Source organism: Ascidiella aspersa, chromosome 3 (genome assembly GCF_963924565.1).
Source record: "Ascidiella aspersa chromosome 3, kaAscAspe10.2, whole genome shotgun sequence".
In the NCBI taxonomy this organism is placed as follows: Eukaryota; Metazoa; Chordata; class Ascidiacea; order Phlebobranchia; family Ascidiidae; genus Ascidiella; species Ascidiella aspersa.
This window is the reverse complement of record NC_139449.1, coordinates 38097895-38111559: the sequence shown is the minus strand read 5'-3', so window position 1 is coordinate 38111559 and position 13665 is coordinate 38097895. Positions and strand designations below refer to the sequence as shown.

The window sequence follows — 13665 nt, the reverse complement described above, 5'->3', positions numbered from 1 at the left end:
TAAACCTTGATAATAGTAAACCACCACTAAAAAAAAAAATTAAATATAAAATTGCATTACTGACCCTACCCTTGCATTTCAGCATCGAGTTGTTCGCCAAAACCCGGGAGAAAGAAATTACCACATCTTCTACCAACTAGTGCGGGGGTTACCCCAAGATGAGAAAGGTGAGGCGCGTTACAGATTGTCAAATAGGGTTTTTTTCCTTAAATGCCTTTTTAGTTGTAACTTAAAATCGCAGTAGACCGGGGGTTCTTAAACTGGGATCCATGGCGAACTAGTTTAAGGGGGCCATGAAGACCTACTTGATATATTGCAGTATATTTAGGAAGTCAACATTTTTTTAAAGAAAACAGTTTGATTAAAAACAAAACGGTTTTGCACTGAATGTATTTTGAATCCATTTCATTTTCACGTTTTTGACCGAAATCAGCAGATTTATGAAGTCTATATTTGACTGTGACGTCAGTTTATGACGTCATTTTGATTCTTTTTGCTGTGGTCCATGCGAGGCAGAAAAATATTTAGGGGTCCGCGGTGAAAAAAGTTTAAGAATCCCTGCAGTAGACCCTACGGTATTTTTTTTTTGCTATTTTTTTTCTAATGCCACAGTCGTTATTTGCGTGTAAACAAATCGATTATTTTTTCATAAAATATTTTACAATTACTGCCTAAGCATAATGATGTTGTTCCTAAGACTTTATTTTTTTTAATAAAAAATGCGAAAGAGCAGAAGTTTAAAATATGCGTCTAATAAATAAAATGCTATTAATGACTAACATTTAATGTAATGCTGGTGTTCAAACACTAACCTCCCGATAAACTATTAATTGGCGAACTTTAGACACTAGTTGTTAGGTAAAACTTCGCCACTTAGTTATTAAACAATTCTCTTATTTCCAGCCAAACTCTTCCTCGGCGAGCCTGACGACTTCCATTATCTCAACCAATCAGGATGCGACTCCGACCCAACTCTTGATGACGTCAAAGATTGGGAACTACTCGAGGTAGGAAACTTGGTGGAAAAATATTAAAGTGGGCTTCAAGGGTACCGGGAATGATTAAAAGACCTAGCTCTGATCTATGTGCGATACAACCAAATCTGCTTTAAATACCAAGTTCAGATATTGGCTTGTGAAAAATTAAAGAAACTGACATTTAAAACGAAAAAAAAATATATTCGTCTTTTTTTAAGGATCTATTTAACAACTAATAGAAACATTGCTAGACATATCAAAGTTTAGTAGCTACGGCATACAGGGTTTTGTTATTTGAAATCAAAATTAAGCAATTTTACTCAATGTAAAAATACCCTTGAACTCTGTAATTAATACCCTGGTGGCCCGTATTAATACCCTGATGCTCCGTATTAATACCCTGATGGTCCGTATCGCAGAACTCTCTCACCACGATCGGGTTTAAGGAAGGTCAGCGCCAAGACATGAAGAGCGTGCTTTCTGGAATCCTGCAACTCGGAAATGTTAAGTTTGCGAACGCTGGAGGGGCGCAGGTCGTCGATATGGACGGTAAGCGTCGCGCTATGCATTGTGACGTCATATAAGTCATTAAACGTGTTTTTGGGTTGGATTCGATATTGTTTTGGGTTGAGTAAAATATGTGTAAAAAACAGCAACATTTCGTTTTATTTTCCTGACAGAAAACTTTGATTTACGAGAATATGTGTTTTACGACTCTTGAGCACACGAATCTATAAGGACAGACTTTAACGCTTTGATTTACGAAGCGCAATGTTATAGAGTTTTTTCACAAAAATATATTCGGCGATTTCCTTGCTGTAATAACTTAAAAAACTACGTCGAAAACTTTACTTGCTCTGACACAGAAATTAACATGTTTGTAAATTTGTTGCTCACTTACGTAAAACTAATTATTGACCTTCGTCTTAATGTCGCCTTAAAAGAATAGAATTTTTATTTATTTATTTTTTAGTAGAGAGTAATACTACATTTTTGTTCTGAATTTTGTGCTTTTATTTTATTATATGTTGTTTGGTCGGTGTTGTGAAAATGAATTTTTATCAAAATTGTCATAATGTTAAGTTTACTTTGATAGCAGTAATGTGTTATATGTTCCACATTCATGATATGTTAGGAAAAGCGGTTTTGCCACCAGAGATTTTACCAGGTAACTTACAGCACCGGTAGAGTAACTTACAGCACCGCTGGAGTCATGCATGGTAGAATTTTACACAGTAATTCACCACTTAAACTTAATACCATCATTGCTGTACTAACTGGCTTTAGCAAAATGTAATTACGACGAATTCAAACGAATTTCCAATTACATTTGCGAAACAAGTTTGGGTTGTGCCTTTTTGCAAAGTAATTTAGCCCTTATAATAACCGGTAAAATTTAATTTAACTGCTTAATTCATACAATAAATGATTTTTAAGCTTTAATATTTTTTGAATATAACACTTGCATGACAACTTGGAACCAGTCTATGCTTTTAAGCGCATAAAACTACTAACACGGTGTAAAGCTTTGCTTTAGGTGTAATTGGTGGGAATAATATTATCGCTGTGTGTTTAGAGTTAAGTTACTTGTAGTGTTGGCAATTTTTTTACTATACAACCTTCCGATTACCTTTACTTTTTACTTTTTTTAATACGTAATTTTTTAAAACAAGATAAAAAAATAACTTTAAACGATCGCACAATGTTGCCACTCTTGTATGAGCTTTTATATTTATTAATTAAAAAGTTCTTCCAGTTTTGAATGACACACTCCTCTAACCGAGGTTAAATATTTGACTTTGACTGACACGTGTTATGCGCAGTGGTGGACCGCGCATCTCAGCTGATGGGAATCGACGGAGAAAGACTCGAAGCTGTCATGAAGGAAAAGACCCGGATGTTGAGGGGAGAAAACATTACGTCACCACAGAGTATTGATCAGGTATGACGTCACCAATACACATTACGTCAATACAGAGTATTGACCAGGTATGACGTCACCAATATACATTACGTCGCACACAGTATTTTAAAGTTATGATGGAAAATTTGTTTAATGACTTAATATTGATCTAAACAAAAATAAAAATTTAACGAAATCCCAATACCTTGTCACCCAAAAGTGGTGACCAAGACGTCATTACTATGCATTACGTCAATATTAAACAAGATTTCTCCAAAAAATTACTATATTGTTTTTGAAAAACTATCTTAAATCGCAGAGAACACACACATCTCTGAAAACACATGTTATATTTAAAAAGCAACTTTTCCAAAAGCTTCTGTTATATTCCCTTAGACGGCCATCCATTGTTTCACCACCGCTCCCCATTGTCCACGTAACAATCCCTTATTATCTTAGGCTTGTGACTCTCGCGACTCGCTCTCGATGGCTCTCTACTCGCAACTCTTCCGATGGATTATCGCGCGAGTAAACCACAGAACAAAGGGACCTGACGATTTCCACTTCATTGGAATACTCGACATCTTCGGCTTCGAGAACTTCGCGGTGAGTGACGTCATACTGGTGACGTAGGCGGTGGTGTGTGACGTCAACCGACTACCTACCACATGTGATATGTGCATTGCGTCAAATCAGAGATCAGATATGACGTCCAAATTTTGAATAAGTTTAACGTCACAGTGTAGAGTGACGTCATAGTCATTTAGTGACTCAGGGGTCGCTTTTGATATGGTGGTGTCATGTATTTATTTTGTAAACGAAGTATTTGTCTAAGTCTAAAATCTAAATAGAGTAATCAGGTGGAATTTGTGTTGATATGTTGACAAGCTTTTGCACAACCGTGCTTCATCAGGTCAGAGTGGATATATTTATAATCACTTGACGATACGCCTTCGGTTACGTTAATTCTCCAAACCACTTCTTGTTTATGCCTTGATTTCATATGGAAGCTAGCCTAAAATATAGAAATTATAATATTAATAGTCCAATTTTAGTATTTTTGTAAAAATGTATTATTGTTGTTATTTCAGGTAAATCGCTTCGAACAGTTTTGCATCAACTTCGCGAATGAGAAGCTTCAGGAATTTTTCAACCGACACATTTTCAGCCTCGAACAAATAGAGTACAATCGGTAGGTGGCGCTATTCAGTATTGTGAGTTAAAACTGACAGGGGCGTAATTTGTACCTGGAAGTATGTTTTTTATTGTTTTACAGTGATTTGTTAACATAATATGACTGCTGATAAAATACCCGAGCTAGTTTATAAAGAATCCTAATTTGCTATGAGAAACAACTTAATTTAGAATTAAAAAAATTAAACTAAAGAAACAAAAAATAGAAATGTCCTAAAAATAAACAACTAAAAAAATAATAAAAAACCTATTAACAAATTTATTCGAAATTAGAAAATCCTAAAAATCAGTATATACCTCAAAAAATGCCTGGACAGTATCCATAAAAAATAGAATAATAAAAGAATAGCCAAAAGTACAAAATTACAGAATATTACTCCTAAAACATACCGTAATAACTAAACCGGAATATGGACTATTAATTTGCAACTTTACAGTGAGGGAATAGACTGGTGCGACGTCCAGTGGTCAGACAATAGCGAGTGCTTGGATCTTGTGGAGAAGAACATGGGACTTATATCACTTGTGAATGAGGAAAGTAGGTTTCCTAAAGGAACTGATGCGTCGCTCCTGCAGAAGCTACACAATCAACACGCCGTAAGTAACAACTATATTTTGAGATGCAAAAAAGTTTCTCCAAAGTTAACTTCAGCACTTGATTGGTGAAAGTAGATGTAATGATAGGTTAAGTTGGTCGATGGTTTATACTAATACAATTGTGACGGTTTAAACCAGGGGTTCTTAAACTGGGGTCCATGGACCCTTTGGGGGTCAGTGAACTAGTTTTGGGGGGTCCATGAAGGCCTAATTAAAGAACTAGTGTATAGTTACGAAGTAATTAATTTTTAAAAGAAAACACTTTAATTAAAAATTAAACGGTTTTGCACTGAATGTATAGTTAGACTCCATTTTACTTTCACATTTTTCGGACCGAAATAACAGAGTCATGAAGTCTATTTGTATTGTGACGTCAATTTATGACGTCATTTTGGAGCATTTCTTGTCTACCGGGGTCCATGCAAAGCAAAAACATTTTTTAGTGGTCCGCGGTAAAAAAAGTTTAAGAACCCCTGGTTTGAACGAAGTACATTCGTCGGTATAGCTTTGTTTTTATTAGTAGTATAGGTATAATAGCTGTAGTTTTTCGAATAGTATTTTGACTTAGTTATTTGACATTTTACTTGCAAGAAACGGTTATGTTCTAACTTTCCTGAGATTTAGTCAAATGTTTTGTCAATATTGGTCAACTCGGCTGGTGAAAGTGGGTGTAGGAGTAGGTAGGGCTGGTTTGGTTGTGGGTGAGTTATGTCTATACACGGTTTGAACGAAACACATTGCTCGAAATATCCTTGCGATAATAAGTTGGGTTTTATCTCTTAAAAGGCCACGCGGAAGGGTTAGCCTTGTATTTTGGGGGATAAATTTACCAAAAAAATAACCTTCGTAATATATTTTACCCACTTTTGACAATATCAGCTGTAGTTTTTCGAAAAGCATTTGGCTTAATTATTTTAGCCTTCTACTTGCAAGAAACGGTAATGTTATAACTTTCCTGAGATTTTATTAAAACAATTTGTCTTTAAAACTGAACTACTTGTGGTCACTACTAAAATGCTTTCAGTGCATTCACTAAATGTTTACCAAACTATAACCATTTGTGAAATTTGCACGACTGAAAAAGAATTACAATACTGAAAATAATTGGTACGATGAAAGTTAGTTTACACGCAGAGTGGTGAACAAGTTAAAATGTTTTTTAAGATAAGGTAAATAACTGTTAATAACTGTAGGTACGTTAATTGCTTTTCACGGGTGTTTTTAAAAACAATGTTTTTATGAAAAGGCTGCTATGTTGCATGTTTTTTCTCTACGTAAAATATTATCGATAAAACGATATGTTTTTTGCAGAAAAATGCTTTCTACGTGAAACCTCGAGTGATTGGGAAAGAATTCGGGATAAAACATTACGCTGGAGAGGTAGGTGATCAAGAAAAAATGCTGATAACCGATTAAATAACATGTTTTTACCGACAATTTACGAGATTTACCTCATTATATTATACAAATGTATACAACAGTGAACAGATGTTCACGACTTTTGTAGTTGTAATAATCAAAAAATAAGAAAGTCCATATTTTTTTCTAGAAGTCCATATTTGCAAATCATAAAACTAACCAAAATCTTTTTTCACCTAAAACTCCTGAGATACACAATCAACTCATTGGAATAATCAAAATTTAAATATTTCAAACTATAATCTTTGTAAGAACTGAAGTTATTTTATGCATGTTTTCCCCTCACATATTGTTGTCTTTAAAATGCTGAACGCTGCCAGAATTAAATCATAATTTATTTTACCAACTGCCCGAAACCTTATTGTGGTCACCGGTTGCAGGTAATGTACAATATCGAGGGGTTCCTGGAGAAGAACAGAGACACGTTCAGGGACGATTTGTTGGGACTTCTTAAAGATTCAAGGTAAAACTGATTTCGGGTGCTACAAGAAAAAAGACTCCTTCAACGTCACCGACTAAACTCGCTATAATTATTAAGTTTATACTAAACCTATATTATAAACTGGAAGAGTAATTTTGAAATATTTTTTTGTAAATATCCTTACGTTTGATATCCTGGCGCTCTACCGTTTTAACGTTGAAACTTCTGTGGTACAATTAAAAAATGGCCTTATCTCCAACTTAAAGAACGTCACTAACTATATTTGCTATTATCAAAAATCTATTAGATCCTCTAGAAGAGCAGTTTGGTAATAATTTTATTGTGAAAATAATTACGTTGGATCACAACGGTGTGAGATTTTAGTAAGGCGTAATAAGAAGATGAGAGCCCATCTGTATATTCTTACCTGTGTTACTGCTTAATCGTTTTAACGTCGAACTTCTTGTGGTACAATAAAAAGAAATCGCTGTTTTGGAAACTAACAAGCAAGATATCAGTAACTTATCTCCAGCTTAACAAATAACTAAACACTACTTCCAGCTGCGACCTGATCTACGACATGTTCGAGAAGGTTCGCGGAACTACGGATGATTCCGGAAAAGGTCGAAAGAAGCAGTCAGCCGTGACCGCCAGCGGTCAGTTCAAGGTGACATCCACAACTTGACATAACAAATTTGTTTCTTTGTTTAAGATTGTATATTTCCTTTGGCATTTGCGTGTCTTTTCGTATTACAAGTGGAAAACTACCTAGAACGTATGCTTAAATGGTGTGCGAATGACGTGAAATTTAGAAAATGTAACTTATTTAGCTTCGATTTACTTTATGGTTGAAACACCTATGATATAATTATGTACCTAATAAAGAAAATAGGTCAAACTCCTGCTCAAATGTGGAGAATATAGGCTGGAGTTAGTAAGGCGTAGTAGGAATAACAAAGGCCATCTAGTAGGTTGCATTTTGTGAAAGTTTCGAATATATTTAATTCGTTTTCAACATCTCAAATTGTGTAACTGCAAAACTTCTTTGGCTGTAATATTTACAGTATGTTTTTCTTTTTTTGTTTAGAAATCGCTCCACTCTCTGATGGAACGCTTATCATCGGCAAGTCCCTTCTTCGTCAGATGCGTCAAACCAAACGTAGAGAAAGTGAGTTGATAAAAGTAGCTTTATCTATGGATTTGATTGATGTTCATATTGACTCAGAGTCGTGTTTCCCTGATTGAAAATACATTAATTTAATGCTGTGCTTCGATTGATAAACAAAAAGGTTTTATGAAAGCAGGCATATTCCAATCTTGTTCGAAAGCTTTTTTTTAACTGGCCGAAGGTGTAGGTCACCACGCTTCAAAAACACTTGGATCCACTTTTAAATAAAGACCATTTTCAGGGTTCTTAACGCACATAAATTACAAGAAAGGAAGGCGAGACAATTAGTGACCATTTGTTAAAACAAGAAGAGGAAATTACTGACACTTTAATTTAACAATTTCCCGCTAAAATGAACTAAAATTACGTAAATTAAATACAATTATTATTTTAATCAATAATAAAGTACTAAAAAGCTGTGTTTTCACATTCTATTTATTAATCTATATAAAAACTGCCTTTTTACCTAACTCACACATATCCACACAATGTTGTTGAACAACCGTTTATTGTACCACTACTACGTATAGGTCCCTGATAACTTCAACCCCGACATAATATTAAACTAGCTTTTGTAATATACTATGTGCCGTCGTGTATCTGACTATTTTTTATGACGAATTGTGCGTGTTATGTTTTATATGTTGTTGAATTCCCCCACAATATTTTTAAGCGCAATTGCATTGTGCCACTCAGATCCCCGATAACTTCAATCCATGTATGATCCATGTACATATGCCTGACTATTCTTTATGACAAATTGTGCGTGATATGCTTCATAGGTTCCAGATAATTTCAACCCCGGTATAGTGTTGAACCAGCTGAGGTACTCTGGCATGCTGGAAACTGTCAGGGTTAGGAAGGCTGGGTTCCCAGTGAGGAGAGTTTACAAGGACTTCCTCGACAGGTGGGTTGCTAAATATACTTACTGTACAAGTTGTGTTTGATATCTTAAATAAAAGTTTATTTGTGTCTTTGATATACATGTTTTTAATGGTACTTACAAAATTTACATTTTCTGTAATACTTTTAGGAGTTTTATTATTATATTTGAGTTGTTTACGTTTAGATGGGTTAGGAACGTCGCTTTAGAAAATTGACTATACTAGTTTATTATTACTAATACCAGCCTAAAATATTATATTTTTTTTAATTTCCTATACGTTTTTTGTTTAGGAAGGCTGTCATTATATTTTTTTGTACTCTAAAATTATGATTTATTAACTTTATTACGCTTTACTTACCGCTATGAATAAAATACACGATCTCTTGTAATATTTGCTGAACCCCTCCAGGTACGGAATGATTTGCGCGCTTTCGGGGGGCAAAGACCCACGTGACCATGCCAAGCAAGTTCTGAACCAAGTTGACCCTGAAGGAAACTTGTGGCGCCTCGGACACACCAAGGTCAGATATTAGGTCGTCAAGGTCAAATGTACCGGCGGGGTTAATTGCTTATTTTAGCTTTGAAGATGTGTTTTTAACAGCAAGGTTTTGCGTTACAGTTGTTTTAAGGGCAGAAAAAAGTAGATCTTATAACTGTCGATTGTGCTACAAGTTTGTTATGATTCTAACAATATTATGTAAATTATGTAAACAATGGTAGCACACTGAAAGTAATACTATAAATGACCATTGAGGTCAAATATATCCAGGTCAAAAGGACACTAACTGCATTGTTGACCAAATAAATTTTAGGTGTATTGTTACATAACGATCCATTTTAGGCGAGAGATTATTTTACACCTCAGTGTTACAAATTTATGGTGAACTGTAGTATATGCAAATACAGAATCGTTTTATTGTGATTGGGACTTTAAAATAAATAACTCTATAAACCTATTTTTCGGTTTAGTCTCCGTATTGATATCATTTTGTTAAAAAACATAACACTCGGAAAATCAATAAACATAGAGGCGAAACAGCAATGTAAGTTTTCAAACCACGGCTAAACTTAATGCTTAATTTATTATTATTTTGCTCTGCATATTATGTATTTTACTTTACTTATAGGAACTGACGATGCCAGTATAGGCGAAATATATATTCCTTTTTAAAAAACTGTCTGATCCTGATTTTACTCTGGTTTTTAAACTTTGAGTTTTATTGTTTATTATTAATGCTTAAAGAATTGCGTTGACCCAACTCGCCTTAAGATTAAACAAATGACAAAGTGGACTCATTCAACAAAATTTAACAAGCAGTAAAATTATGTAGGTGGGTTTAAAGTACATTAAATATGTTTTGATAAGTTCAGATGTGGTTGAAAGTAATAAAAGCAATGTTTTTGCACATTTATCGAACCACTGAAAAGTACTTGGAAAAGAGTGTGCAAACTTATCCTTATAACCAACTGACCATTGCACAAAGCGCTTTAAAAAATCTTGTATATTTTCCTACTAAACATATCATGGAACCAAGTATAATTACAGGTCACAATTTAAACAAACCGTTTATCTTAAACTTCCAGGCATTCGTGAAAGAAGTTTTGGAAACAGTCCTCGAGAAAGCTCGTTTTGAGAAGGTGTCACGTGCCGCCACCGTCGTCCAATCAGTGATCAGAGCTTACGCGGCGCGAAAATACTTTCTGCGACTCAAGAAGTGCTCAGTACACGCACAACGATTCATAAGGGTAAGACATGTGGTGATGAAATGGCTTAATTAAGGTTTCAGTTAATTTGGTAATACTTTGACAATTGACTTGTAAAAGTTCATTAATTGAATGTATTACCATGTAATTCCTTTTAATGGCCACTTGATTTAGTATTTACAAATGACTTAACTTCTGCTTGAGTTAGGTCTTTTCATTTAACGCGTTTATTTGAAGAACACACTTGGTTGATTAGCTGTGGATTTTGTTTAAATTTTTATAAGAAAATATTCGAAAGGGACACTAATTTTAAACTTAAAGACCATGAAAGCACAAAATACGCTTTAGTCCTGATTGTTTTCGCCTTGTCGTTGGCATTTGTAAAGTTTGCATCTACTCAAGCAACTTTCCACAAAAACTATATAAAATCAAGAAGCATATTTGTACGTTTTTTCTCGCTTTGTTTAAAGGGAAACTTTGGCTTTTAAAACAATAAGCCCAAAAACCAGAAGTAGCTTGCTCCTATATTCGTTCTACGTCTAACTACAACCTCAAGTCATCATTCTTCAATAATAAAAAATCATATTTAAAAAGCTCTTTCACTGATTTTTCCATGGTTTCATCGCTCGACGTCACTTCTATGGGTTTAGGGAGCATACAACTAGTATATGATAATTTGAACAGTTCCATGTAACCTTTACTTTTCAGGGTTTCATCGCCCTAAGTTACTGTAGAATGAATACATCAAAGGCCATATAGAAGTAGCGTCAATCTACCCGACCTTTTTTAGATCCGTGAATAGTGTACCTAAGTATAAAAGAAGCTTCCAATATTCGTTCTACGTCTAAATAAAATCCCAGACATTATGCTCCAAAATGCGAAATTTGTAATTTAAAACACTTTCATGCAAACCTCACTTTCCCAGGGTTTCATCGCTCGACGCCGTTACCGTCGCTCTCGTCGCGCGATCGTCACAATGCAGAGGTTCGAGCGAGGAAGAAGAGCAAGAGTCCTCTTCCGAGTCCTTCTGGAGGAGAAACGGGAGCAGGAGAGGAGGAGAAGTGAAGCTGCTCTTGTGATCCAGAAGTACGCGAGAGGAGCAGCTGCCAGGAGAATGTTTAAGGTGAGACCAACATACACAAAACACGAGGGGTGTCAGTTTTCGTCTGCTAATATCGTATCGGTTTTCGTTCGATAGTATCGTATCGGTACTTGTCCGATAATATCGTATCGTTACTGGTCCGATAATATCGTATCGCTACTTGTCCGATAATAAAGTGAGCAATATACAACTAATACAATAGGGGTGTTCGATAATATTGGATCAGTTTTTGTCCGATAATATCGTTTCATTTCTGTTTTCTCGACTATAGTTTAAGATGAGCAGCAGCTGGGACGTTTAAAGTGAGAAACATATAGTACTAATACAATAGGGGCGTCCGATAATATCGGATCGGAGCCGATACCGGATAACAAGTGGTATCGGTACTTGTCCGATAATAAATTGATAGGCCGTCCGATAATATCGTATCGGTTGCTAGGAGGATGTTAAGGTGAGCAATATTCACTAATACACTGTATCTTTTTATCTGTAATTGTCCGATAATAATTAATGGTGTTCAAAAATATCGTATCGGTTTTAGTCCGAGACTATATGGTATCGGTAATTGTCCGATAATATCTTTATCGGTACTTTTTCTACAATAGGAAAAAATGCGTAGATTTCAATATTTGATTCATCCATTACTTCACTAGGGATAAACTAGGGATTTCCGTAATATCGGATTGGAGCCGATACCTGATGCCAAGTTGTGGTTAACTTTAATCATCTTAACTTGCCATAATCTGTTTACTCGACTATAGTTTATTCGTAATTGGTTATAGCAACATACTTTCTACAAAAAAGGTGTCTTATAATATCGGATCGTAGCCCATGCCAAGTGGCGGTGGAACCGGTAGCGACAGTGTCGTTTCAGTTCATCTCATATACTGGCATCTCATATAAAACATTACGTCCACACACGGTAGCGGTCCTGTACAAGAGTTGTAGGTACCAAAGTTTAGATATGCACTTAGCAGAGTGTTTAGAGTAGCGGTTCTTAACTTATGGGTAATTACCCACATATGCTGTTAGTGTTTATTTTCCAAGGTATTCCGAGTGGAGTTGCTTGGAGTAGTATACAGTAGCTATGAGTGTGCGTTTAAAGTGAGTGTTGAGACGAGCGAGCTATAATTTGTTGAATTAACGCTGTTTTATATTTTTACTATGGTAAAATAGCAAAATGGATAAAATTCGATTTTGGGTAATGGGACTTTGATCTGGACAGAAATGGGCAATAAGGAAAAAAAGGTTAAAAACCCCTGGTTTAGAGTGAGAGGAACAAGAAACGTTTGGGTGGTTTAGAATAGTTTTTTAATTAGAAAAAATAATACTGTTGGTCGTAAAAGCAAATATTATCGGTGATGATAAAAGGTTTAACAGTTTGTAACTGTAAAGATTTGTTATTGCAGTTCGAAAGCCAGATAATGAGCTGTTTAGCATTTTTGGTCACTTAAATGCTAAAGTCAACGGTTTACTCGATTAGGCCTATAATTTATTGGTAATTGGTTCGAAAAACAAATAATGCAACAAACCTACCTCGCCAAGTATATAAGAAATCGTCGCTTTTAAAAATATATCTTTAGAACTAAACCAACTAATCCTGAACCAACACCCGAAGCTCTTAAGTAAGCTAAAAAATTATTAAAAACCCGCAGAAAAGAAAAACAGCGTCGCTTTTAAAAGCAATCGAAATTTAAATATATATTTTCCACCAATCATGACTGGATCCCTTCTACTACCATTTCATCATTATTCTTTTGTTAGGTCCTGCTCGAGAAACATCGACAACTTAAAGCACTCAAGGAACAAATGGAAAGGGAAAGAAAGTTGAGAGAGGAACAGGTAAGAACTATAGTTGATGTCCCGAACCAAGGATAACTATAAGTTAAGTTTTAAAAGAAAATTATTCACCATGTAGCAGTTTTTCTGTCATTAATTTAGGTAAACTAAACTTGTTTATAAAAATACATTTTTTTCCATCTGAACAATATGGAACATTTTATTAGGAAATAATCAATTTAAAAAATGTGTTCGCAAAATGGTTGACTGGGCCAAAAACCTTTTAAAATTCAATTCATTATACATCTCTTAAATAAACTTGTGTTGTAATTAAAATCCTTAATTTGATGTAATATCCGAAAAGATATCTTTTGTTAACATTTAACATCGACCAGGCTCGCTTGGAGAAAGAACGAATCGCGAGAGAAGAGGAGGAAAGAAAGAAAAAAGAGCAGGAAGAACGAGAGAGGGTGAGAAAAAGGCATTTGTAGATTTTTAATTTCCTTTAAAAGAGT

General features: G+C 35.0%; 1 protein-coding gene across 1 annotated transcript in view; it reads left to right on the top strand.

Annotated features, from left to right (window-relative positions):
• Positions 1-13665, top strand: part of LOC146162867 (unconventional myosin-X-like) — a 50063-nt gene that overhangs the window by 16005 nt on the left and 20393 nt on the right. The window contains exons 8-25 of the mRNA XM_083385899.1: positions 83-167; positions 904-1007; positions 1397-1526; positions 2113-2145; positions 2801-2919; positions 3340-3486; positions 3972-4072; positions 4512-4671; positions 5983-6051; positions 6471-6553; positions 7073-7178; positions 7599-7679; positions 8462-8586; positions 8975-9086; positions 10150-10311; positions 11195-11392; positions 13136-13213; positions 13546-13620. Coding sequence (XP_083242025.1) covers positions 83-167; positions 904-1007; positions 1397-1526; positions 2113-2145; positions 2801-2919; positions 3340-3486; positions 3972-4072; positions 4512-4671; positions 5983-6051; positions 6471-6553; positions 7073-7178; positions 7599-7679; positions 8462-8586; positions 8975-9086; positions 10150-10311; positions 11195-11392; positions 13136-13213; positions 13546-13620 — 1968 coding nt within the window. The remainder of the gene's footprint in view (positions 1-82; positions 168-903; positions 1008-1396; positions 1527-2112; positions 2146-2800; positions 2920-3339; positions 3487-3971; positions 4073-4511; positions 4672-5982; positions 6052-6470; positions 6554-7072; positions 7179-7598; positions 7680-8461; positions 8587-8974; positions 9087-10149; positions 10312-11194; positions 11393-13135; positions 13214-13545; positions 13621-13665) is intronic.